The sequence below is a fragment of the Theropithecus gelada genome, chromosome 16 (genome assembly GCF_003255815.1).
Source record: "Theropithecus gelada isolate Dixy chromosome 16, Tgel_1.0, whole genome shotgun sequence".
Lineage (NCBI taxonomy): Eukaryota > Metazoa > Chordata > Mammalia > Primates > Cercopithecidae > Theropithecus > Theropithecus gelada.
In genome coordinates this window covers 57904208-57929515 of record NC_037684.1, presented here as the reverse complement: position 1 = coordinate 57929515, position 25308 = coordinate 57904208, and the positions used below count along the sequence as shown (strand labels likewise).

The 25308-nt window shown below is 54.7% G+C and overlaps 2 protein-coding genes across 6 annotated transcripts; one reads left to right on the top strand and one right to left on the bottom strand.

Annotated features, from left to right (window-relative positions):
- Positions 1-114: 114 nt before the first annotated feature.
- LOC112608903 (WW domain-binding protein 11-like) lies at positions 115-1465 on the bottom strand. Its single transcript, XM_025361007.1, has 2 exons — positions 850-1465; positions 115-235 (listed from the first exon to the last, which is right to left on the bottom strand). Exons 1-2 carry the CDS (start codon positions 1463-1465, stop codon positions 213-215), a joined length of 639 nt encoding a protein of 212 aa, XP_025216792.1. The 3' UTR covers positions 115-212.
- On the top strand, positions 1076-23557 carry INPP5K (inositol polyphosphate-5-phosphatase K). Of its 5 annotated transcripts, XM_025361002.1 has the most exons (14): positions 1076-1507; positions 1866-2096; positions 2400-2557; positions 3577-3684; positions 3995-4103; positions 8019-8135; positions 8528-8703; positions 9253-9364; positions 10401-10510; positions 20052-20238; positions 21361-21498; positions 21757-21840; positions 22001-22105; positions 22282-23554. In XM_025361002.1, the coding sequence occupies exons 5-14, from the start codon at positions 4071-4073 to the stop codon at positions 22336-22338; spliced, it is 1119 nt and encodes a 372-aa protein (XP_025216787.1). In that variant the 5' UTR covers positions 1076-1507; positions 1866-2096; positions 2400-2557; positions 3577-3684; positions 3995-4070; the 3' UTR covers positions 22339-23554. The 5 variants fall into 5 exon arrangements, with proteins under 5 accessions (XP_025216787.1, XP_025216788.1, XP_025216785.1 ...); XM_025361003.1 differs by lacking the exon at positions 2400-2557; XM_025361000.1 differs by lacking the exons at positions 1866-2096; positions 2400-2557 and having other exon boundaries at positions 1081-1507.
- Positions 23558-25308: the final 1751 nt, after the last annotated feature.

Here is a 25308-nt window from a genome sequence, read left to right as displayed (position 1 = left end):
AGTCCAGTTTGGTGATGTCCATTTTCCAACTGTATATATCCTCAAACTTGCACTGATAACCCCCATTTTACCAGGGCAAGATTAGGAAGAGGTACCAAGATGTGTCTGAAAATTTCCCTTGTCAGTTTACTTATGCAAACATTGCACATCTGAATTGTAATTTGACCATTTCCTACTGACAGGATTTCCTTTTGCTTTTGTCTGCCTCCTCTTCACATTTTCCTCTTTATCCACCCTACCAAACAAGCAAAACAGTTATTTAAAGTAGTTCTAGGCCGTGCGCGGTGGGTCACACCTATAATCACAGCACTTTAGAAGGCCGAGGCGGGCGGATCACCTGCGGTCAGGAGTTCCAGACCAGCCTGACCAACATGGTGAAATCCCATCTCGGCTTTTTTTTGAGACGAAATCTCGCTGTCCCGCAAGCTGGCGTACAGTGGCGCAATCTCGGCTCACTGCAACTTCCGCCTCCCGGGTTCAGGCGATTCTCCTGCCTCGGCCTCTCTAGTAGCTGGAATTAACAGGCGCGCGCCATCAAGCCCAGCTAACTTTTGTATTTTTAGCAGAGACGCGGTTTCACCATGTTGGCCAGGCTGGTCTCGAACTCCTGACCTCAAGTGATCCGCCCGCCTCGGCCTCCCAAAGTGCTGGGATGACAGGCGGGAGCCACCGTGCCCGGCCTGCGTTTCATTTATTGACGGCTAATTTTCCAGGAGTCCAGGAATCCCCAAACGTCCTCTATGCCATAGGTAATCCAATCAGTCTGGGGCAGAAAGCCGCCTGGAAGTGGGCGTGGAGAACGGAGGCGCTGCAGCAGCGGCGTGAGCGCCACGGGAACGGGGCGATTACCTGCAGCTGGGGGGCGGGGAGGCCGGATCCCAGGCGGGACAGTGGCTAGGCTGCGTGTCGCCACCCCCGACCCTCGTTTACCCCCTGGGTCTCTGGACGGCGGGGAGCCGGGGCGAAGACAACACAAGGACGGGGTTCTCGGATGCCTCGCGAGTGGGGCAGAGGCGGCGGCGGCGACGGCGGCGAAGCGACAACTTCCGCCGGAAAACGGTCCCTGGCGCGGGGCACGCTGGGAGCCGCGGACGGCGGGCGCGAGCGGGGCCGGGTCTGGCGGCGGCCGCGCACCCCGCGTCGTCTGGGGTACTGTTGCGTCGTGCGCTGATGACAGGCCCGACACGCCCCCCTGACGTCCGCGATCCCGTCTTGGCTCAGCCTCTCGCAGCCTCGCGCTCGTGGGAGAGTCCCGCCTCCTCCTGCGAACCGCACCACCCAGAGCCCGGCGTGCGCCGCTGGCCCGTCTCTGACGGAAGCGGGGGCGGAAGGTCGGAGTCCGGAAGAAAAACAGCCCGCGACAGCGAGGCGTCCGACCGGCCGCCGGCAGGGCTGCTCTGGCCGGGACCCGCTGGCCGGGAGACGCGAACCTGCCGGACCAGCGCGCGGGGACGACGGCGGCCATGAGCTCGCGGAAGCTGAGCGGGCCGAAGGGCAGGAGGCTCAGGTGAGGAGACGCTGGCGGCAGAGGAGGCCTGCTCGGGGCATCGCTGCCGCCGACCCACTTGGGCTGCGGGCTGGGGGTGGACGCAGACCGGGAAACAAGGCACCAGACCTCCATGACTGCCTTTGGTTCAGGGGCGCTACCACCTTCTCCCACGCCTATGTCAGGTGGGCTGTGTTGGGCCCGAGCCTCGCGCTCCCTCTAAGCCGAGGCTGCCAAGCTCGTTCCCACTGGGGCGCAAGCAGGTGTCCCGGTTGCTTTGTGGAGAGGACAGCCGTGTTGGGTTGTTGGAGGTTAAAGACATAACGAGGCCGTCACCTTTCAGCTCTAGGTTAGAAATCTTGTTCCTGCTTCTCATCAGCACAGACATCAGGAGGTCTGCCTGATCCCATGGTGACCCCCGGGAACCCGAAATCAGATTGAGATAAGATCCTTTAGTGAAGTGACTTAGCCTGGTCTCTTGCCTGCTCTTTCACGGGGAACAAGGCTAATCGCCCACTTAGTGTAAGTCACGATGCCTGGATTTGCTGCTAATCGTCGGATTTGAGAGTGGGAACAAGAAATCCGGAGTTTTGCTCTCCATCCTCTTAGAGTGAGTCTGAGAAAATAAGACTCTGAGTAAAAGGTCTTTTGTTCCTTAAGCCTCTGTCGGACAGCAGGGGGAGATCGTAAACAAATGAAGCACACAATCTCAGGCTGAGTGCTTGGGAAGGTGGTTTCTGTACAGTGTTGCTTATGCTAACAGGGAGGGACAGGAAGTTGCTTTAAACTGGCCAAGAATTTCTTGAAGTGCCTTTGAGAACGTCAACCTCTAAGAACAGGGTCTGTTGGAGAAGAGATGTTTTGGCATCATCTGCTCTTTTCTCCCGTCCCCCTGTACCCTCTGCCATTCCAGATCTCCAGCTGCTGCAGGTACTCCTCATCGTGTGCCTAGGACTCAGGCCAGGCTGTTCCTGGTCTCTGCAGGGTCTGCAGCTTCTGCGTGCTCTGTGCTGCACACAGTCTGGGGCTTCTTGAAGAGCTGCTGTGACTGACTGTTTTGCAAAGACATCTGTAGGTCTCTCCTTCCTCTGAGCCTCTGACTGGATCCCATGTCATTGAGGCCCCTGATCTAGTTTTCTTGCTTTCCTAAGACGTGTAAGCTGAGGTGGAAAATGTTATCCAACTGATGACTTTTCCCGAGAGAGTCCTTTTTATTTTTCACGGAATCCTACACAGACGTAGAGCATAGACTCTTAAGAGACATGTCAAGAAACCCGTTACTTAAAAACTCCTTGGCCGGGCGCGGTGGCTCAGGCCTGTAATCCCAGCACTTTGAGAGGCCGAGGCGGGCGGATCACGTGAGGTCAGGAGTTTGAGACAAGCCTGGCCGACATGGTGAAACCCTGTCTCTACTAAAAGTACAAATATTAGCCCAGCATAGTGGCGGGCACCTGTAATCCCAGCTACTCAGGAGGCTGAGGCAGGAGAATCACTTGAACCTGGGAGGCGGAGGTTGCAGTGAGCCGAGATCGTGCCACTGCACTCCAGCCTGGGTGACAGAGTGAGACTCTGTCTCAAAAGGAAAAAAAAAAAAGATAGTGCACGGGGTCTAGGCCTGCTCATGTCACCACAATCCGCCACACTCATGATGGAAATGCGGGTTTCTGCGCTAGTGGAGGGAATGGGGATACTGAACCATCAGCTGTCCGTCCTCACCTTTCTCGGCTGAAGCAGGAAATCCCCACCCTGGACTGGGTCCTCCATGCAGGCTCACAGCCGCCCACACCTGGCAGCACTGGTGCTGCTGATACAGCAGAGTTGCCAAAGGGAGCCCAAGACTTTCAGGTCAGGCTAGGGAAGGGTTAGGGGACTGAACTGCCAGGAATATATTAATTCCATCAGCTCCTCCAGCCACCCACACACCTCTGTTATCATCTAGGGCTCAGTCAGCAACTTCCCATCCCTACTTCTGAGCCACGTGCCCAGCCGACCCTGTGCACTCTCTTATCCTCCTTCCTCCATGACTGGCCGACCCCGTGTACTCTCTTACCCTCCTTCCTCCATGACTTCCCTCTGCTTCCCTTCCACAGCATACATGTCGTGACTTGGAACGTGGCCTCAGCAGCGCCCCCTCTAGATCTCAGTGACCTGCTTCAGCTGAACAACCAGAACCTGAATCTTGACATATATGTCATTGGGTAGGTATCTGCAGGCTCCTTCGCCCTTCCCTGACCAGTCCCGGGTTTCCCTGTGGGAACCACTGTGACCTGCCCTCCTCCGCTTTGGAGTCTGAAGGCCGGGAGCTTTCAGCCTGCTCCAGGGACAGTCCCATGTTTCTGATCCTGGGTCAGCAACGGCAAAGGGGGCTGGAGATCAGCCGGCAGGGGAGGGAGACCTCACGGCCGTCAGAACTCAGGGCTGGAAAGTCTGTGAACACGGTGTTAAATATCTGTGGCAGGGGAAGTAGCCTGGAGGCCAGGGGCCAAGCCTCTGAGCTGGCATGGTCAGTTTGCAGGAACTGAACTCTGGGATCATAAGCCTCCTTTCCGATGCTGCCTTTAATGACTCATGGAGCAGTTTCCTCATGGATGTGCTTTCCCCTCTGAGCTTCGTCAAGGTAACTTGCCAGTTCGTGGGCAATCGACAACTGTGTTTTCACGTCTGCACTGACCCCGCTTGTTTGGTCTGATGTGTTCCTCTTACTCCTACTTAGCCTTTCATGCTGTTTCCCATTTGTTTAAAGGGCTAAACCTCACTTGCACCTGGACCCCTGGGGCTCCTGCCTGCTTTCGCCTTTCTGAGGGAGCTGGAGCTGAGCTGAGTCTCCAGGGGTTGGGTTAACACCTGCATATGTTTCAGCTTGGGAAGATTCTGAGGGGAGGTGCAGCAGGGCTTGTGAACACCTCGGTACTGGCCCCCGCCCCAGCCACCAGTCTCTACTCAAATGCCCGTACTGAAATCTCTGAGTGTAATAATACTGCTGTCATTTATGAAGCGCTTACTTGGTGTTAAACATCATAAGTAGCTCTTTATATTATATATGTTATTTTAAAATCGTAACAAGTGTGTTGAAATAGAGGTATTTTACAGAGAAAACCATGGCTCAGAAGTCACATGCACTATCTGGGATTTGGATCCAGGTCTTTCAAACTTTATCACCCAAGTTCTTAACTACTAATACTTTATTGCTATGCTGGTGAACTCTAAGACTGACAGATCTTAGACATGGCTAGCCTGCTGGTGTCATAGGGTATCCTCAGGTCGTACGGGACGTGCACGTCAGGTTCTGAGGGTCCAGAAGTTAGGAGAGGGAGTCAGGTGTGGTGGGTAAAAGTTCTCAGTCTGAGGGAGCAGTATACTCTGGGGTGTCTTTAGACCGTAGGAGAGTCCACAGGAAGGTCCTAGGTTGCTGGATCTTCACCTTGCTTCTGCCCTGCACACCTGAGGGATGAAACCCTCCCATTCACAGCACCTGGTGTACAGCTGCTTAGAAATACCAGAATTCCCTCTTTCCCCTTTCCCGGATGACTCCTTCTTCAGAATGAATTCAGTCAGCCTAGTTTGCCTGGGGGTACTGGGGCAAGAGCCGTGTATCCTTTGGAGGGGGAGCAGAATGGGGAGGAAAGAATCTAAGGTTTAGAGCTCCTGTGGATAGAAAATGCCAGCGAGAGTCCTTGGTTCCCTCCACATCAAGCCCAGAGGCCTCCTTCTGTAGATAGGGAGCTAGATCCTTACAGAGGACAGAACCACTTCTCTCTCACCCGCCACTCCCTTCGCAAGACTGCAGGCCTCCTTGCTTCTTGGCTGACTGGCAGAGGTTGGTAGGATGGAATTGAGCCAAGGAAATTAGCTCAGCTTGTGGCAGAGACACAGCTCTTCCTACCCATGTGGCCGGCTGAGATTGGGAGGCCAGCCTGAGGGCCTGGCACCCAAAACGGATGCCCTTCTTTCCCCAGCCAACAATCAGGGTGGATGGGTGAGCTCCGTGTAAGCCTCTTCTTAGGTGTGCATTTGCCAGCTATAGACTGAGAAGGGCTGACCCCCTTCCACTGCTCCAGGGCCCCCGGCCACCTCCTGCTAGTCCTTTCTTTGCTCCTCCTACTTCATTTCCTCCAACTAGAACTTTCCCTAGAACTCTTCTGCTTTTCCCACAGCCCCACCCTTTCTCCCAGTCTGACTCTGTCCTGCCCCGACCCCGCCCTCCCTGCCCCCACTTTCCTGCTGCTCCTTCACAAAGTGAGCCAGTGTCTTTGTGGTGGAACCCAGTGGCCTGAAGCTGCTTTGTGGGTGGGGATTAAGCTGAAACTTTTCCTGAGTCTTTATCAGTCCCCTTGCTTCAGTCCTGACCCTGGGAGTCAGCCCCTCATGGTCCAGCCCGTCCTCCATCCCTGTTGTCCTGTGTGCTTGGGTGGGAGAGAGAGAAGACTGGGGAGGATGGTCGGCTTGAGGACACGTCTGTAGCAACCTCTGGCCAACCTGAAGTTCTCATGCCTCCCTTGCCCAGTGCTGGGTTTGAGGTTCCCCCTGCTTTGACTCCGCTCTGCTAGGGCTCGTGGCCTACAGGATCAAGTTTCATAATTCCTGGAAGGCCCCAGTACACGCTCCCCACCCGGGGATTTCCTCCTTGGCCTCCACACTTCATTCTCCGGAAACAGCGACTCGGGTGCTGGTGGTAGCCAGCCTGAACCTGAGAGGGAGAGCTACTGGCTGCGGCCCATTCCCACCCCACCTTTGGCAGCTGCAGATAGCAGGGATCTTGGCAGTCCTAGCCCCTTGCTGTTGTTTTACAATACAGGTAGCCCTCCTGGTCCCTTAGCCTCCCTAAATCTTAGTCCCTCATCTGCAAAACAGGGACAGTGATTCCTTCCAGGATTGACAGGAGTAAATGAGAGAGGAGGCACTTGAGCTGCTGTTCGCTCTTCTCCCCAGCCTGTGGGCATCTTGAGCTGCTGTCCGCTCTTCTCCCCAGCCTGTGGGCATCTTGAGCTGATGTTCGCTCTTCTCCCCAGTCTGTGAGCCTGTGTCCTTACCCACTGGCATTCCCTGGGTATTGCCTTCATGGACACCCAGCTGCACGCGGTATATAGTTACGGGGTTTGGGGAAAACATTTTCTTATTTTCTTTTCACTGAGCTATAATGTACACAGAAAAGCATGTAGAAATTCAGTGTACACTTTGATGGATTTTTACACATACCCATGTTACCATCAGCCACATCTAGATAAAGAGCAGACCGGACGTGGTGGCTCACGCCTGTAATCCCAACACTGGGATTACAGAGGCAGGCAGATTGCTTGAACCCAGGAGATCAAGACCACCCTGGGCAACATGGCAAGACCCTGTCTCTACAAAACAAACAAAAATAGCCGGGCATGGTGGTGCGCACCTGTGGTCCCAGCTACTCAGGAGGCTGAGGTGGGAGGATTGCGTGAGCCGAGGATGTGAAGGCTGCAGCGAGCCGTGATTGCACCACTGCACTCCAGCCTGGTAGACACAGCGAAATCATGTCTCTAAGAGGGAGAAATGGGGGCAGACGGTGGACAAAGAACATTCCCAGGGAGGGAGGGAGGGAAGGGGATAAAGAAGAGCATTTCCAGCACCCTGGAAACCTCTCATGTTCCTTCCTTTACTTTTAAGAATGCTTGGCCTGGCGCAGTGGCTCACGCCTATGATCCTAGCAATTTGGGAGGCTGAGGTGGGCAGATCACGAGGTCAGGAGATCGAGACTATCCTGGCTGACACGGTGAAACCCCATCTCTATTAAAAATACAAAAACTTAGCCGGGTGTGGTGGCGGGCGCCTGTAGTCCCAGCTACTTGGGAGGCTGAGGCAGGAGAATGGCGTGAACCCGGGAGGCGGAGCTTGCAGTGAGAAGAGATCGTGCCACTGCACTCCAGCCTGGGTGACAGAGTGAGACTCCGTCTCAAAAAAAATAAAAAATTAAAAAAAAAGAATGCTTAAACCAAAAAATAATAGCTTTCAGATAATCCCCATAGTGTCTATGAGATAGATTCCTGCTTTATCAATGAGAAAATACACTGAGAAACTTCCTCAATGTCAAATACTAAGAATTAGAGCCGTGGTTGGAACCCAGATCTAACTTCAAAGCCAGTATCCTTAGCTGCTGTCCTCTTTCCTCTTTGAGGCCCTGGCAACCCAGGGTTGCAGCCTAAGGGTACCCAGAGGATCTCAGGATAGCATCTCTGAGAGGGGACTAGGCATCCATGGGGCAGCGACTGAAGAGTTGGTGCTCTCCTCATGGCAGGGGGCCCTGGCAGCCTTATCTTCTCTCCCCACCACCCCCAGGCCTAGGAGCAGAATCTAAAACCTCAGCCCCCAGCATGTATCTTTGGCAGCTGAGGAGAAGAATGAAAGGCTTGAAACTCTGAGATTCAAACTGGGATATCGTAGACCCTGGGGCAGGACACTGCATGTGGCTGAGGGCTCTCTCGTGTCCCTAGCACGGGGCTTGGAAGGGATGCACTTGGCCTCTGTGGTTTAATGAGCGACCTTTACCCTCTCTCTGCTGCAGGTCTCCCATGTCCGTATGCAGGGGATTCTCTTACTGGTCTTTGCCAAGTATCAGCATTTGCCCTATATCCAGATTCTGTCGACTAAATCCACCCCCACTGGCCTGTTTGGGTACTGGGTAAGGACGAGCTGTTGTCCGAATGGTGAGCTGGGAGGGGTGTTTGGGTACTGGGTAAGGACTGAGCTGTTGTCTGAGTCGTGAGCTGGGAAGGGCTGGGAACTGTGGTGCTGGGCAAAAGAAAAAGGAAGTGAAAGGAATCTTGGTTCTCTGTCCAGCCCAGTGCATGTTTGTTCTTTTGCCTCAGAGTGGGCTTGCTATGCTTGCTATCCCTGAGGCCAGGTGCGGCGAGCTGGGCTCTGTGCATGGAGAGGTCACCCTGGGAAGCTTAGTTGCTGTCCATGGGAGACCCTGGGGGAAGTGAGACTGTCTCCCCTCAGGTCTAGGATGTGGGAAGAGGGGTGGTCCAACCCAGAGCAGCTTCCCACTCTTCTGTTGACCTGCTCCACCAGGGGAACAAAGGTGGGGTCAACATCTGCCTGAAGCTTTATGGCTACTATGTCAGCATCATCAACTGCCACCTGCCTCCCCACATTTCCAACAATTACCAGCGGCTGGAGCACTTTGACCGGATCCTGGAGATGCAGAATTGTGAGGGGCGAGACATCCCCAACGTCCTGGATCACGAGTGAGCCTGGCTCTGCAGACTGTTCCCCGCCCTCTGCCCCACGCTAACCCAAGCCAGCGTCCTCTGCCCCGTCACGGTTCCCCAGCCAGTGTCAGTCAGTGTTCTGGCTCCCACCCTCTCCCTGCCCCTTCCCTGGTGCCCATCTGCTGTCTCCCCTCGCTTTGCCTGCCTGGGGTCGCCTTCCTCCAGCCCCTCTGTCCTGCCTAGAAACCCTGAACACTTGGGAACAGGTCAAAGCCCTTGAGGTTCCTGAGGTCACCAGGAGGGCTTCTCAGCCTTTCCTTGTGACCAGTTGAGGAGAGGAAGCAAGGGCCACAGCCTGCTCTGTGTTTGCTAGAGCAGGCTCTTTGGTGGGTCTCTTTGGTTTGAATGGTGGTTTAGGAGCCATGAGAACAGTTCCAGAGGACCCACGTGTGCCCTGGTGCCTCACCTGCCCCTTGGGCTTTCTGTGCCCCCGCAGCCCTTGGGTTGAGCAGGCTGAGCCACCTGGTGATCTCCTTTCCCTGACTTTATCACAAATCCTCAGGCTGCCCTCCTTTTTTTCTGAAGCCTCATTATCTGGTTTGGAGACATGAACTTTCGGATCGAGGACTTTGGGTTGCACTTTGTTCGGGAATCCATTAAAAATCGGTGCTACAGTGGCCTGTGGGAGAAGGACCAGGTATCAAGTGAGGGGAGGGCCCCAGGGGGTGATCTGGGCCCACGGTGGGAGCCATGTGAGCTGTGTGGACTGTTGCTAGATGCCCTCGCCGCTGTTTTCCTTTGCCCAGGTCTGGTGGGGGAGGCTGTCTAGCAGGGCTTCGCGTCCAGGGGTGAGGCAGCCACGCCTGCCGGTGCCTGATCTTCACGTGGAAGAGCCAGGGTAACAGCCCCTGGGTGTGCTTTAGAATAGGGAGCCACATGCAGAGCATGAAATGAATTATTTAGAAAAGAAGAAGAAGGCCGGGCGCGGTGGCTCAAGCCTGTAATCCCAGCACTTTGGGAGGCCGAGGCGGGTGGATCACGAGGTCAGGAGATCGAGACTATCCTGGCTAACATGGTGAAACCCCGTCTCTACTAAAAATACAAAAAACTAGCCGGGCGTGGTGGCGGGCGCCTGTAGTCTCAGCTACTTGGGAGGCTGAGGCGGGAGAATGGCGTGAACCTGGGAGGCGGAGCTTGCAGTGAGCCGAGATCACGCCACTGCATTCCAGCCTGGGAGCACAGCGAGACTCCGTCTCAAAAAAAAAAAAAAGAAAAGAAGAAGAATAGGGCACCAGAAGGGCTTTGCACCAGGCGCCACCACGCATCAGCCCATCGCATCCCTGTCGTCTGTCTTTCCCGTCCCCAGCCTCGTTTCCCTCCTGGAGGGTGCGATGACCCTTTGGAGGACCCTGGCTCCCCCAGCTTCCCCTCTGACACATGTCTGCTAGTGACCTCCACTAGAGATGGAATTCCAAGTCGGGTCCCTGCAGTCTAAGGACTGGGAAACGGCAGACAGCTGCCTCCCCTAGGCCTTGGTAATGTTTCTGCAAGGATTCACCTGCTTTCTGGTGGGGGTGGGCTGTGAGCAGTCACTGGGGCAGTGAGGCAGTGGAGTGGCATTGCTTGACTCTTGCCCCGTTTGTGACGGCATGTGCTGATCCCTTGAATGGAGTGTGGTGCTGGGCCACTGGGTCGAGTCTAGAGGGAGACGGGGACTGTGACTTTGTCCGCAGCTCAGCATTGCCAAGAAACATGACCCGCTGCTCCGGGAGTTCCAGGAGGGCCGCCTGCTCTTCCCACCCACCTACAAGTTTGATAGGAACTCCAACGACTATGACACCAGGTGAGGAGGAAGAGGGGCCAGAAGGTCTAAGAAGTCAGGTTACATTGGCCCTGCTGGCATGGGCACTGTCTCAGAATAGAAGTGTTAGGGGCCGGGAAGCAGTGTAGCCATCTCCTCTCCAGAGTGGCGCCTCCTGTCCACTTCATGAGGCACTGACTGGGGGAGCCGTCCCAGATCTCAGCGAGAGTGGGAGGGAACGCCAGTGCCAGCAAAGGCAGGAGAGGTGTGTGGGGGGTGGGGGTGTTACAGATAGAACTAGAGGAGAGGGTGGAGCAGCTGCCTCCTGACCTAGGAGGGACTGCACGTCAGCTTCTGGAAACCCCAGACCTTCTGGTCCCCAAACAGGGCAGAAAGCTTGGGCCAACCAGTTACTGGTATTAAGGACCCCTGCCCCAGCCTGTGGGTGGGTCAGGTTCTGTGTGAGAAGGTGAAGTAGTGGGTAGAGAATTTCATCAGGATCAGTGAGATCATGAGTCTGGTGGTTAGAAGCACAGCTCTGTCTGACTTTAGACAAAGTGTTAGGCCTCGTTTTGTCATCTATAAAGTGTGGATGACACAGCACACACCTCATGAGGCTGAGGATTGAAGAAGGCCGGCACCGAGTAACCATGGGAGAGAACTGCTATTGTGACTTTTAGATTCATGCCGGCTGGGCGTGGTAGCTCACGTCTGTAATCCCAGCACTTTGGGAGGCTGAGGCAGGTGGATCACTTAAGGTCAGGAGTTCCAGACCAGCCTGACCAACATGGTGAAACCCCATCTCTACTAAAACTTCAAAAATTAGCCAGATATGGTAGCGTGCACCTGTAATCCCAGCTACTCAAGAGGCTGAGGCAGGAGAACCGCTTGAACCCAGGAGGCGGAGGTTGCAGTGAGCTGAGATCTCACCACTGCACTCCAGTCTGGGTGACAGGCGAGACTCTGTCTCAAAAAAATAATTATAAAATAAATAGATTCATGTCTTCCCATCATAGATTTACTAAAAACCTTTCTAAGAAGCTGAGAAGGGGCCAAGTAACCATCAAAACCTGAGAAAGAACTTCTGGCAACATGTCCCTGACCCAATTTGGGGCAGGGACCCTCATCTCTTTGAAGAAAGGAAGAGCCTCTTACATGTCATGAGGGTCTTTGTCCCAGCGGGAGCGGCTCGTTCATTCCTCCGAGCGGGAGTGTGTCTGTGAGGGAGGCGGGAGGTGCCAGCAGGGCAGCCCAGGCCTTTGGGATTTAGGCAGCGCAGGACAAGAGGTAGAACTCCAGCTTGGTTCTGGAAGTGGTACAGCAAAGCCAAAATATCCTTGCCAAGGAAAGGGGGAAAGAGCGAGCTGACTGAGCAGTGTGGAGCAAGACAGGGTAGGGTTGTGAGCAGGGCTGTCCAGAGAAGAGGAGGCAGCGGACGCTGGGGACAGGACCCGCCCTGGGCAACAGAGCAGGCAGGAAAGGAGGTAAGAGGCCAGGCTGCGACAGGCTGGCCGGCCCAGACCGACAGCTGCAGGGAGACTGCCAGTCTCTGCAGCCATCCATTAGAAACGAGAGTCCTGGTGGGAGCTGTAAGGACAGGCTGGGGCCTTGGATGGGGAGAGGTTGCTTGAAGCCAGGAGTTCAAGACCCACCTGGGCAACATGGTTAGACCCTATCTCTACAAAAATTTAAAAATCAGCTGAGTGGGATGTGCCTGTAGTCCCAACTACTCAGGAAAGCTGAGGCAGGAGGATCACTTGAGCCCAGGAGTTAAAGGCTGCAGTGAGCTGAGATTAACCCACTGCACTCCAGCTGGGCAACCCTGTCTCAAAAATAAATAAATAAAAAATAAAAAAATTCCTCTTTAAACACTTGCCAGCAGGAAGAGAGGTGCTGGCAGACCCTACGGCCAGGTGGCCCCTTCTCCCAGCCCTGTGTCAGAGAGGTCTCCAGGAGACTGAAGTTTGTTGCAAAAGCTGGGTCTGGGCTGGAGTTGACAGGGTCTAAAAGGGTAGTGAGCTTTGGAGAAGTTCAAGGACTTCCCCAGGTAGCTCACCCAGTGAGTGGCAGAGCTGGGGCTCAGACTGATCTCTGAATCTATAGCCCACAGTGCTTTCCTCAAGCCCATTGTGCGTCAGGATTCATGGTCATCCTTGCCAGCAACAGCAAAAAGGATGGCACGGTGAGGAAGGCAGACTCCTGCTAAGGAGGAGGCACACACCTATTTCCAAATAACAGCTCACCATGATTGGCGGGCAGGCGTGCACCCAGGCCTCGCCTGTGTCAGTTCTTACCATGTCCTCTTTAGGTAGACAGTGTCACTATTGACTGTTTACACAGAAGGCAACTGAGTCTCAAAGAATATATAAGTAAGGAGCAATAGACTTCACCACTGCATGAGGATTGGAACTCATATCTGTGACTGTCAACTCATGAGCCTTCAGTACTTCCCTTTGGCTGGAGCCCAGGAAATGCAAGAATGTCCGGGCAAGAACAGGGGACATGGTAACTGAAATACTCCTGGCTGGGGCCAGGGTCCAGAGGCAGCTGGGAGTTCCTGCAGGGAGCAGGGCCTGAGCCCACCTGGGGCAGAGACATTTCCTATCTAATGAAACTGTTATTTTATCCTTGAAAACCCAGTTGAGACATCACTTTTCCTAGGACGCCTTCCCGGCCCCTCCCCATCTCACTGAGCGTTCCTCTCCTGCCCTGTGCCGCTCCCAGCCTTGCGCACGCCATGCTCTCAGTGTTGCTTTTAAGCAACACTGTACCTTTTAAGCAACAGTGTACCTTTCTTACTGTACTGTGATGGCCCAGAGAGCAGAGACGATCTGATTTAGGACCATCCCTGGGAGTAGCACAGTGCCTGGCATATGTTACCAAGTCCGGGAGTTAGTCAGTAGAAGGTTTCCAGAACTGCGTGCAGAAGGTTGGAGCGAATGTTAAGGAGGTGGACAGCTAACGCTAGGAGAGGCCTGTCAGACTTCCTGTCAGGAGAGTATCTTGAAGGAAGCACAGAGTTTGGCAGAAAGCAGAGGGCAGGCTTTCCAGTCAGACAGCACACTGACCAGAGGCACCTGCAGGGGCCGGTCTGATGAAGTGACCGAGCATGAGTGTGCTGGGCCAGCGACTACAGTGTTCCCAAGCCAAGATGTAATGAGAGGCTAGCTCCCTTATAGGGGAGAGCGAAAGGGCTGAGGGCAGGGTGGGAATCCTGCTAAAGTCCCGGATTACACTGGAGTTTTGTTACAGTTCCAACTATGAGCCCAGACAAATGGTTTTATTTTTTTCAAGACAGAGTTTCCCTCTTGTTGCCCAGGCTGGAGTGTAACGGCATGATCTTGGCTCCGTGCAACCTCTGCCTCTCAGGTTCAAGTGATTGTCCTGCCTCAGCCTCCTGAATAGCTGGTGATACCCCATCTCTACTAAAAATACAAAAAATTAGTCAGGCGAGGTGGCGGGCGCCTGTAGTCCCAGCTACTCGGGAGGCTGAGGTAGGAGAATGGCGTGAACCCGGGAGGCGGAGCTTGCAGTGAGCCAAGATCGCGCCACTGCACTCCAGCCTGGGCGACAGAGCGAGACTCGATCTCAAAAAAAAAAAAAGGCCAGGCATGATGGGTCACACCTCTAAACCCAGCACTTTGGGAGGCAGAGACAGGACGATCACTTGAGCCCAGGAGTTCAGGTTCAGCCTGGGCAACATGGCGAAACCGCATCTCTACAAAAAATGCAAAAGTTAGCTGGGCATGGTGGCACATACCCATAGTCCCAGCTACTCGGGAGACTGAGGTGGGAGCCTTGCTTGAGTCCAGGAGGTTGAAGCTGTAGTGGGCTGTGATCACATCACTGCACTCCAGCCTAGGCAACAGTGAGACCCTGTCTTAAAAAAAATAGCTGGGCATGGTGTGCACCCCTGAAGTCCCAGCTCCTCGGAAGGCTTGAGGCAGGAGGATCATTTGAGTCTAGGTTCAAGGAGGCTGCAGTGAGCTATGAGGACACCACTGCATTCCAGCCTGCATGACAGCAAGACCCTGTCTCTAAGGAAAAACAAGGTGGGGTAGAGGGAACTTGGTTGGTTAATTTGTACACGCTCACCTTGTTTCTTGGATTTTGCTAAACAGGCTCCTCGAGAACCTCGTCCATCCTATTTCTCATATCCGCAGGTGTGGGGCATATAAGAAGTGCTAAGTAAATCTTGGTTAAAAGAATGAACAGGCCAGCGCTGTGGCTCACGCCTGTAATCCCAGCACTTTGGGAGGCTGAGATGGGCAGATCACGAAGTCAGGAGATCAAGACCATCCTGGCGAACACGGTGAAACCCCGTCTCTACTAAAAATACAAAAAATTAGCCGGGCGTGGTGGCGGGTACCTGTAGTCCCAGCTACCCAGGAAGCTGAGGCAGGAGAATGGTGTGAACCCGGGAGGCGGAGCTTGCCATGAGCTGAGATCGCGCCACTGCACTCCAGCCTGGGCAACACAGCGAGACTCCATCCCAAAAAAAAAAAAAGAGAATGAACAATACAGGTGCCCAGTGATCAGCCTGGCCATGGCAAGGAAAAGGAAAAAAGGAGGGTGGGGGCGAGCTGAGAGTCGTGAGGAGGAAGGAAAGACAGGCTGTGGTCAGGACTTGGGGAGGATCCTTACATGACAGCAAATGTGGGCTCCCAACCATCGTGGGGAAGTAAGGGAGGGAGAATGCTTTGAAAGAATGTCCGCCAGGCGCGGTGGCTCAAGCCTGTAATCCCAGCACTTTGGGAGGCCGAGGCGGGCGGATCACGAGGTCAGAAGATCGAGACCATCCTGGCTAACACGGTGAAACCCCGTCTCTACTGAAAAATACAAAAAAAAAACTAGCCGGGCGAGGTGGCGGGCGCCTGTAGTCCCAGCTACTCGGGAGGCTGAGGCAGGAGAATGGCGTAAACCCGGGAGGCGGAGCTTGCAATGAGCTGAGATCTGGCCACTACACTCCAGCCTGGGCGACAGAGCGAGACTCCGTCTCAAAAAAAAAAAAAAAAAAGAATGTGCATTCGTGTGGTTCATTACCCAGTTTTTTTTGTTTGTTTGAGACGGAGTCTCGCTCCATCGCCCAGGCTGGAGTGCAGTGGTGAGATTTCAGCTCACTGCAAGCACCGCTTCCTGGGTTCACGCCGTTCTCCTGCCTCAGTCTCCTGAGTATCTGGGACTATAGGCGCCCGCTACCACGCCCAGCTAATTTTTGTATTTTAGTAGAGATGGGGTTTCACCGTGCTAGCCAGGATGGTTTCGATCTCCGGACGTGATCTGCCCGCCTCGGCCTCCCAAAGTGCTGGGATTACAGGAGTCAGCCACCATGCCCGGCCCTTTGTTTGTTTTTGAGAGGGAGTCTTGCCCTGTTTCCCAGGCTGAAATTCAACAGTGCGATCTTGGCTCACTGAAACCTCCGCTTCCCAGGTTCAAGGAATTCTCATGTCTCAGCCTCCTAAGTAGCTGGGGTTACGCCGCCACGCCCAGCTAATTTTTTTTTGTATTTTCAGTAGAGATGGGGGTTTCGCCATGTTGTCCAGGCTGGTCTCGAACTCGTGATCTTGTGATCCACCCGCCTCAGCCTCCCAAAGTGCTGGGACTACAGGCGTGAGCCACTGTGCCCGGCCAATTTTTGTTTTGTTTTGTTTTGTTTTTTTTGAGACAGAGCCTTGCTCTGTTGCCCAGGCTAGAATGCAACAGTGCAATCTCGGCTCACTGAAACCGCTTCCCAGGTTCAAGCGATTCTCCTGCCTCAGCCTCCCGTGTAGCTGGTATTACAGGCGCCCGCCACCACACCCAGCTAGTGTGTGTGTGTGTGTGTGTTTAGTAGAGATGGGGTTTCACCATGTTGGCCAGGCTGGTCTTGAACTCCTGACCTTGTGATCCGCCCGTCTCAGCCTCCCAAAGTGCTAGGATTACAGGCATGAGCCACCACACCCAGCCCCATTACCAAGTTGGAAGCATTGCTAGGCATCTGGTGTCCGAGGCAGATTGAGGGACGCAGTGTCTGTAGTCTCTGGGATGGGAATACCACATTCCAGTGCCCTCTGAACACTCCTTAGAAGAGTGAAAGGTTGGAAACAACCCAAGGATCCAACAAGCAGACCAGGGTTAGTCAGAGTTCCCGCTTCTCGACCACTCCCTTGACGCCCTTTAATTTCGTTGTTGCTCTTTGAAGTAAGTACTGTTATCACCCCATCTTAACAGTTGAAGAAAATGAGGCTTAAAGAAATGAAGTCACTTGCCCAGGGGCATACAGCTCTTAATTAACAGGACGGAATCTTCCCCCAACTGGTCCCTGATTCTAAAGGCTGAGCTCACCACGCCGCCAGTCTCCTCAGTTGCTAGAGTACTTAACTCTTACTGTTGAAGGGACAGCAGTACATTGGGAACATTTATATAAAATAGCAGTTGAATAGGCCGGGCGCAGTGGCCTACGCCTGTCATCCCCACACTTTGGGAGGCCATGGCGGATGGATCACCTGAAGACCAGAGTCGGAGACCAGCCTGACCAACATGGTGAAATGCCATAGTTGCGCATGGCCGGGCACAGTGGCGCATGCCTGTCATCCCAGCACTTTGGGAGGCCAAGGTGGGCGGATCATGAGGTCAGGAGTTCAATACCAGCCTGGCCAGCATGGTGAAACCCAGTTTACTAAAAATACAAAAATTAGCCGGGCGTGGTGGTGCATGCCTGTAATCCCAGATACTTGGGAGGCTGAGACAGGAGAATCACTTGAATCCGGGAGGCATAGGTTGCAGTGAGCCGAGATTGCGCCACTGCACTCCAGTCTGGGTGACAGAGCGAGACTCCGTCTCAAAAAAAAAAAAAAAAAAAAAATTGTAGTTGAATAAAAGAGGAGACAACAATAGTGTTTCCAACTGATTGCGAGTATATGGAGCTGTAAACACTAAGATTAGATGGGCATTTTTGAGGGACGAGCTTGAGCTTGGGTTTTTAGTAAGTGTACCTGGTTATTGAGTACCTGTGTGCCAGGATCTGTGTGAATGCTGAGGATACACAGGACACTCCAACAGCCAAGTCCTTGCCTTCAGGGCTCATACACTAAGTGACGTGCTGAGTGGGAAACAGAAAATTGCAATATAGTGTAATCGTATAATACTGGTATAAAATGCTTCAAAAACAAAAAGATGAGGTCCGGGATGGCTTTGGCAGAGGCCTCTCCCTGGTGAAGAACGGTGTTCCAGGCAGCAAGTACCACAAAAGCAAAGGTCCAAGGCTTGAGAGAGTCAGCAAGGTGGAGTGGGTCTGGGGAAGTGATGTGAGATGAAGGACGGGGGTGGTCAGACTCCTGAGCCCCTTGAAAGCCCCACTTGGGGACTTAAACTTTATTCTGGAGGCAGTGAAGACACGTTAAAGGTTCTAAAATAGCCAGGTGCCCTGGCACACGCCTGTGGTCCCAGCTGGTCAGGAGGCGGAGCTGGAGGGTTGCTTGAAGCCCAGGCGTGTGAAGCTGCAGTGAGTTAGGATTGTGCCCCCGCACTCAGCCTGAGCAACACAGTGAGGCCCTGTGGATAGATCAGTAGATGAGGTGACATGTGAGACCCTGTCTACAGATTGATTGATTGACCCAATCAGGCTGTTTTACTCTGGGCTCATTCAAGAAAGGGGATTGTCCACCAAGGGGGAGGAACCCAGAAACAGCAGCTGTCCTGCTCCCCCTACCACACACGCAGCCCACCTCCAGAACTCAGGGCTACCGGGCCAAGCTGAAACTGCCCCAGTAGTCGCTTGGGAAGGCTGGATTACGGGTCAGAGACTTTTCTTTGGTCAACTTCAGTTACCTAGAGGAGGAATGCATTTTGTCTCCAGAGCTGTATGACCTCTTCCAAACCCCGGTGGGAGGTCTCTCAGTCAACTTTTCTTTTATTTGGAGACAGAGTCTCGCTCTGTTGCCCAGGCTGGAGTGCAGTGCTGCGATCTCGGCTCACTGCAACCTCCACCTCCCAGGTTCAAGCGATTCTCCTGCCTCAGCCTCCCAAGTAGCTGGGATTACAGGCACCCGCCACCATGCCTGGCTAATGTTTGTACTTTTAGTAGAGATGGGGTTTCACCATGTTGGCCAGGATGGTCTCAATCTCCTGACCTCATGATCCGCCTGCCTCAGCCTCCCAAAGTGCTGGGATTACAGGCGTGAGCCACCACACCCGGCCTCAGTCGACTCTTAAGAGGAAATCATAAAGGCCAGTGTGCATGGGGAGCTCATTTTGCACCAACCAGTGTGTTAAACATTTTATGTACTTGATCTCATTTAGTCATCTCAGCAACCCTTCGCGGTAACTACTGTTACTCCCTCCACTGGCAGACGAGGAAGCTGAGGCCTGAGAGAGGTTAGTTTGGTGGTTAAGAGCACATGCTCGGCCGGGCGCGGTGGCTCAAGCCTGTAATCCCAGCACTTTGGGAGGCCGAGACGGGCAGATCACGAGGTCAGGAGATCGAGAACACCCTGGCTAACACGGTGAAACCCCGTCTCTACTAAAAAATACAAAAAACTAGCCGGGCGAGGTGGCGGGCACCTGTAGTCCCAGCTACTCGGGAGGCTGAGGCAGGAGAATGGTGTAAACCCGGGAGGCGGAGCTTGCAGTGAGCTGAGATCTGGCCACTGCACTCCAGCCTGGGCGACAGAGCGAGACTCCGTCTCAAAAAAAAAAAAAAAACAAAAAAACAGCACATGCTCTGTAGTCGTGCTGGCTGGCCCTGTATCCTGACTCCACCAGTTGGTAGCTTGTGACTTTGGGAAAGGTGCTTCCCTTCTGAGCTCAGTCTGTGTCTCTACTTGTAAAGAGAGCATGATATACCCAGGCACAGTGGCCCATGCCTTCTAATCCCAACGTTTTGGGAGGCTGAGATGGGAAGATCATTTGAGGCCAGCAGTTCAAAACTAGCCTGGGAAACATACTGTGTTTACAAAAAACTGTTTAAAAATTCGCTAGGCATGGTGCCACGCACCTGGAGTCCCAGCCACTCAGGAGGGTGAGGTGTATTGCTTGAGCCCAGTAGTTTGAGGTTACAGTAAGCTGGGACGGCACCACTGCACTCCAGCCTGGATGACACAGCAAGACCTTGTCTCTTTAAAAAAAAAAAAAAAAAAGAAAAGGTATGGTAACAGTCCAGATCACAGGCATCGTCTGGTAAGCATTTCCTACGTGCTTCCCTTCCCTTTCCTGAGGTATCCTTCTAGTATGCAGGGCACTCAGATTCAAGCTCAGGTCTGTCCAGTCTCAGAACCCCAGACGTCAGCTGCTTTGATCCACTGCTGCATTTGCTCAAAAAAGAGCAAATGAAATGAAATGTTTCTGAGTCACAATCTGACCCTAAAAACATGAGCTGAACATACAGAGGGTCCTGGCTAAGTGTGACAAGGGCCGGCATACCTTGGATTCTGTTGGGCACCTTCCTGCCTGCTGCCATGCTCCCTCCGGCTCTGGCCTGGGGTCTGTGGTTGCCAGTGGGTGCTGGAGTTAGGGGCTCCAGCAAGCTCTCGTGGGCTCCTTTCTGCTCTTATGCCAACCTTTCTTCTCTCCCCATTCCTCCTCTTTCTGCCTCCTGCCCCCGCAGTGAGAAAAAACGCAAGCCTGCGTGGACCGATCGCATCCTGTGGAGGCTGAAGCGGCAGCCCCAGGCTGGCCCCGATACTCCCAGACTGCCGGCCCCAGACTTCTCCCTGTCTCTGAGGAGCTACAGCAGCCACATGGTGTACAGCATCAGCGACCATAAGCCTGTCACCGGCACTTTCGACTTGGAGGTGAACTTCCAGGCTGCCTGATACTTGCCAGAGGAGTAGCTATGCTGGCCACATCCCCAAGCCCTCCATCCCTGGATTCGAATGTCAGCCAGTCCCCCAGGGGAGACCTGTGGAGGCCATGATTGCCTTTCCTGCCAGGTCAGATATCCCAGCTCCTCTTAGGAGCCGTTGATGGCTCTGTCAAAAACGTGTTCAAACCCTTTGTGAAAAGGTTTCCATTTCCTTTGGGTATTCTCCCTTGGGGCTAATGAGTTCCATTAGGCTTATTACCCGATGTGAGAAGTAGGACTTCTTTTATTTGTCCTAAACCTACCTGGATCAAGTTGCAATGGGAGCTCCCTCCACCCCTGCGTCCTTGTATCTTGCTGTCTAAACGACCAAGGTGTTGGCCTCCTTCAGGCTGCTGCCTGTCAGCCTTCACATGTTCATACAGGTTTACCAGCGTGCATGTGTGTGCGCGTGTGTGTGCGTGCGTGCATGCATGCATGTCTCTCGTTCTGCCATCCAGGCTGGAATACAGTGGTGGCATCACAGCTCACTGCAGCCTCCACCTCCTGGGCTCAAGTGATCGATCCTTCCACCTCAGCCTCCCTGGTAGCGGGACTGCAGGTGCCACCACGCCTGGCTACGTTTTGTATTGTTTGTAGACGCAGGGTTTCACCATGTTGCCCAGGCTGGTCTCGAACTCCTGGGCTCAAGTGATCCTCCCAAACTGTTGGGATTATGGGCGTGAGCCACCATGCCCGGCCCACACTGGTTTCTCTGTTGTGTTCTTGCACATTCACAGCTGTTCTCACCAGAGCAGCCCCCATGTGGGGCTTTGGGTCAGATACCCAGGAGGCCTGACAGCAGCTGCCTGGCCACCTCCTTAAGCCTCTCAGCCGAGCCTCTGCTCTCCGCCATTCCCACCCCCGCCATTCCCTGACAGGGCCGGCCACCTTCCTGACTGGTGTATGGCCCTCTTTCCTGCTGGCCAGCCAAAGCCCGCTGGAGCAGCCCAGTGGAGTCCTGTGCCCACCTCCTCTGGGTGCCCCACCTTCCCCGCTATGTTGGAAGGGCACAGTGAGGAACACTTGGCCTCAGAGGAGGGAATGATTCAGCCCCTCCCACCCCCGTGTCTAGCTGAAGCCGTTGGTGTCTGCTCCGCTGATTGTCCTGATGCCCGAGGACTTGTGGACCGTGGAGAATGACATGATGGTCAGCTACTCGTCAACCTTGGACTTCCCCAGCAGCCCGTGGGACTGGATTGGACTGTACAAGGTGATGTGGTGGCAAGGCAGGGAGTCCATCAGCAACAGCCCCCAGTTCGTCCTTCCCGAGGGCTCCTGGGAGCTGGGCAGATGCTGACAAACACCCTCGTCCACCCCAGCGGTTCTTCTGTAGCTTAGGGCTGGCAGGGAAGGGCGGCGGGGAGGCGTACAGTATAGTAGCCAGGCCCAGCGGTGAGACTATTCTCCTAGGACTTGCCTAGCGTCCCAAGTCCTCCCTGACCACTGATGGCCTGATTTCCCCTCACAGGTGGGGCTGCGGGACATTAATGATTACGTGTCGTACGCCTGGGTTGGGGACAGCCAGGTCTCCTGCAGTGACAACCTGAACCAGGTACGTCACCAGCACCAGGTACGTCACCAGCAGGCGGGCCTGCCTCAGCACTCCTGTCTCGTGGAAGGAACAGAGTGCTGGATAACTTGTCACTCCGAGCTAGGTGGAGCCCAGAGCCCTGGAACTGACCCCAGTCCTGTCCATCCCCCTCCCCCTCCAGGTTTACATGGACATCAGCAATATCCCTGCAACTGAAGATGAGTTTCTCCTCTGTTACTACAGCAACAGTCTGCGTTCTGTGGTGGGGATAAGCAGACCCTTCCAGGTAAGCGATGCTGGTGAGGGAAGCGGGAGCGAGAGGGCTTGAGCCCATCGTCGGTTCCCTGAGGCCCAGGCCTGGGGCCAGCCTGTACGTGAGGAGCCGCTGCAGTGGAGGAACGGGGTGATGGAAAGCAGAGGAAGGCCCACTCTCCACTTCCACCACCTGCTTTACCCCTGCAGATCCCGCCTGGCTCCTTGAGGGAGGACCCACTGGGTGAAGCACAGCCACAGATCTGAGCCAGGATGGGAGTGAATCCCAGGAGGAGGCCAGAGCTGGCAGCCAGTTCTGCCTTTCCACTGCCAGGAGTGCTGGGGGCCCAGCCTGACCCCCTGAAGAGACAGCCAAGTGTTCTCTGCATACGCCTCCCAGAGTGAGCTCTAGCCAGACTCCTTTGCTCTCTCCACTACTCATCTCTGGAATTAGCCACTTAAATACAGGTTTTTGTTGCTGAGATGTGAGTGAAACCAGCTAGTGCATCAACAGTGAAGACCTGGGGACAGTTCTGCGACTTATTTCTGGATTCCTACCCCCTCTTCTAGTCTAGCCCAAGTAGTCCCGCCAGGCACATGCCCCATTTGGCACAGGCCTGCATTCTTGTCCTGCCGTCCTGGGCCTCAGGCTGTCTGGGAGGGGAGATGCTCACATTTGTACAGGCTACATAGACTGGTGCAAGCAGTGCTGGTTTCCAGGAGTCTTGGCATCTCATAGCTTGTCCCGGGAGGAGTGAACAGAGGGTCTGGATTCCTGCTCTCAGCAAAAGCAGTCTGACCCCTCTGGCCAGGCTCTTATGTCATGGTTGTGAGGAGGCTGATGAGGGTCCTTCGGCCAGCACAACCTTCCTCCCTACCCACGGCGTGGAGTCTGACCCAGGAAGTTCCAGAGCCTGAACAGAGAGAACTGGGAAGGATCTAGGTTCGCTTCTGCTGGTAGCTTGAGTCCCATGCCTCCGCCCTGCCGGCTGAGGAAGGGGTGACAGGTGGTCAAGGAGCTGTGGCCACAGAGTTTTCCAGGGCGGTCTTTGTCAGGTTAGGTGCATATGCACCACCCTTGTCAAGAGTCATTGACGACAGCCCCCCTCTGGACCCCCCAGGACCTCAAAGTGGGGGCAGGCAGAAGGGAGAACCAGCTCAAGACATTTTGGAGGATCTGGCCCTGGGGGTCTTCAGAGAGCACTCTCTAGGGGCTTTGTGGACATGGTCTGTCCCCACATCCACCACTTGCCTCCTGCCGTGGTCACTCGGCAGCCCTTTTCCCAGAAGACACCTCTGGGAGCCTGCTCAGTGCTTGTCCTGCCATCCTGTGTCCTGAGACTGAGGGTCACTCCAGCTGCTCTGTGTTGCATACTCTCCCCCTCAAGCCTGTGTATGAAGAACTGTCCCCTGGCTTCCAGCAGGCCATGGCTGGCTGTTTTGTGACTGTTACATTGTGCAGGGGTAATTAGAGCGTGGTTTTACACTTGTGTGTGACTGATGATTGGGGGGTGGGGGGTACAGTGGTGGGCCTGGGACTCTCTGTAGACTCCAGGAACAGGGGCCCTGGAGATCCCAACTAGACTTCTGTGTCTGAGATTTGCAGAAGTGGCCAGGATTGGGGCTAGGATGAGGTTCCAGAATGGTGAGCCTCTGGGGCGCTAACCAGGTGGAGCATGCCGTCTATGCCAGTGGCGGCTTCATGGACTCTGCTAAGTCGAATGAGCTCTCGTTCATCCCTCCTGACCCGCTGCCCCGCATACCCTGGGTGTGGAGCCTTCTTCCTGCGTTAACCGGTCCAGAATGCCACCATCTTCTCTTTCTGCCCCACTTCTCACACCCTTCTTGCTGAGTTTTCCCCCGTGGTAACCTATGCCTGCCCCCAGCACATATACCTAGGGACCTCCAAAGCCCTCACCTGCCCGCCTGTTCCTTCTCACACACAGCCATCGGGAGGGTTGCTGTCTGGCACCCTTCGTTGGGCAGACAGGAAAGCCAAGGCTCAGAGAAGTGGTGCAGTCTCTTCAAAGTTCCAGGCACCTGTGGTTTCCTGCAGGACCAGAAACAGGAAAGGGGTCTGAACCCACCCGCAGAGCGGTCTCAGTAGTCTGAAAATACAGATGATGTCCCTATTCTCAAGATTATTGTGGGAGAACCATTGCAAAAAGTATATCGCGTAGACCCGCCTCCCCGTTCAGATTAATGCAGCCCTGGGGCTTGACTCCAGGGGTCCCCCCACATGCTCACCTCCCCCGTGGTGAACTGAGGCCCCCACACACCCTGCGTCCTGTGAGGGAGGGGTGAGCCCAGCAGTGATTGAGAGGCGGAAAGGGGAAGCGGGGGTGCTCTCCGTCTTCTGGGCCCCAGTCAGGATATGGCCGCTCTGGGTCCACCCCGACCCACTGGGTGGAAACAGGAAATAAGTGAGACCTGGTGTGCACTGGGTCTACGCCTGGCTCCACGGCTGATAAGGGCCATTGTGTGGCCGCTGGGGATGAGCCTGCCCTGGATAGATGTGCTTCCCGGAGGAAGGAAGGAGGGCTTGCTAGCCTTTCCGGGGCGGGGGAAGCTGTGGGGAGACAGAAGGGTGCTGAGGGGAAGGCCCCTGCCTATGGGGCTGTCGGTGCCAGCACACGCCCACAGGACTCGGCCCTTCCTATGCCAGCCTCTCCCTCTGGAAAGGTCTGTTCCCCTATCCACTTCCCTGTTCTGACTTCCTCTAAGGAATGGCTGGAGACCGGAGGGCTCAGTCTCAGGCCAGGAAAGTGTCAGCTGTGATTTAGCAGCAGTAAAAATAGAAAAGCAGGAACGTTAGGGGTGGGGGGTCACCTGGGGGTACTGTCGAAATGCAAGGATGAACAGGGCTAGAGGTTGCCACACCCAGGGAACCCAGGAACTCACCTCACAAGCTCTGAGGCTCGGAGGAGGGTAAGACAAGAGTCTTCTCCCTGTGGGACAATGCCCTCTGCCCAGCACGACCAGCCCCCAGCAGCCCTGGCCACTCAAACTCATGGTGGGGGCTCACCTGCTGTGGGGGACGGCCCGTTGAGGGGATGTGCAGGAAAAGCAGTGCGCACTGAGGGGTCCTCTTGGCCTAGGGGAGGGCATGCCTTCTGGTTTGCGGAGTGGGCCCTGTGCTTTAGCTGGTACCAGAGAGTGGCAGGAGGAGGGGCCCAGCCATAGAGCTGCTGGGGGGTGGCGGGGGAAGGGGAAAGGCGCCCTACCCTTTGACCTGGA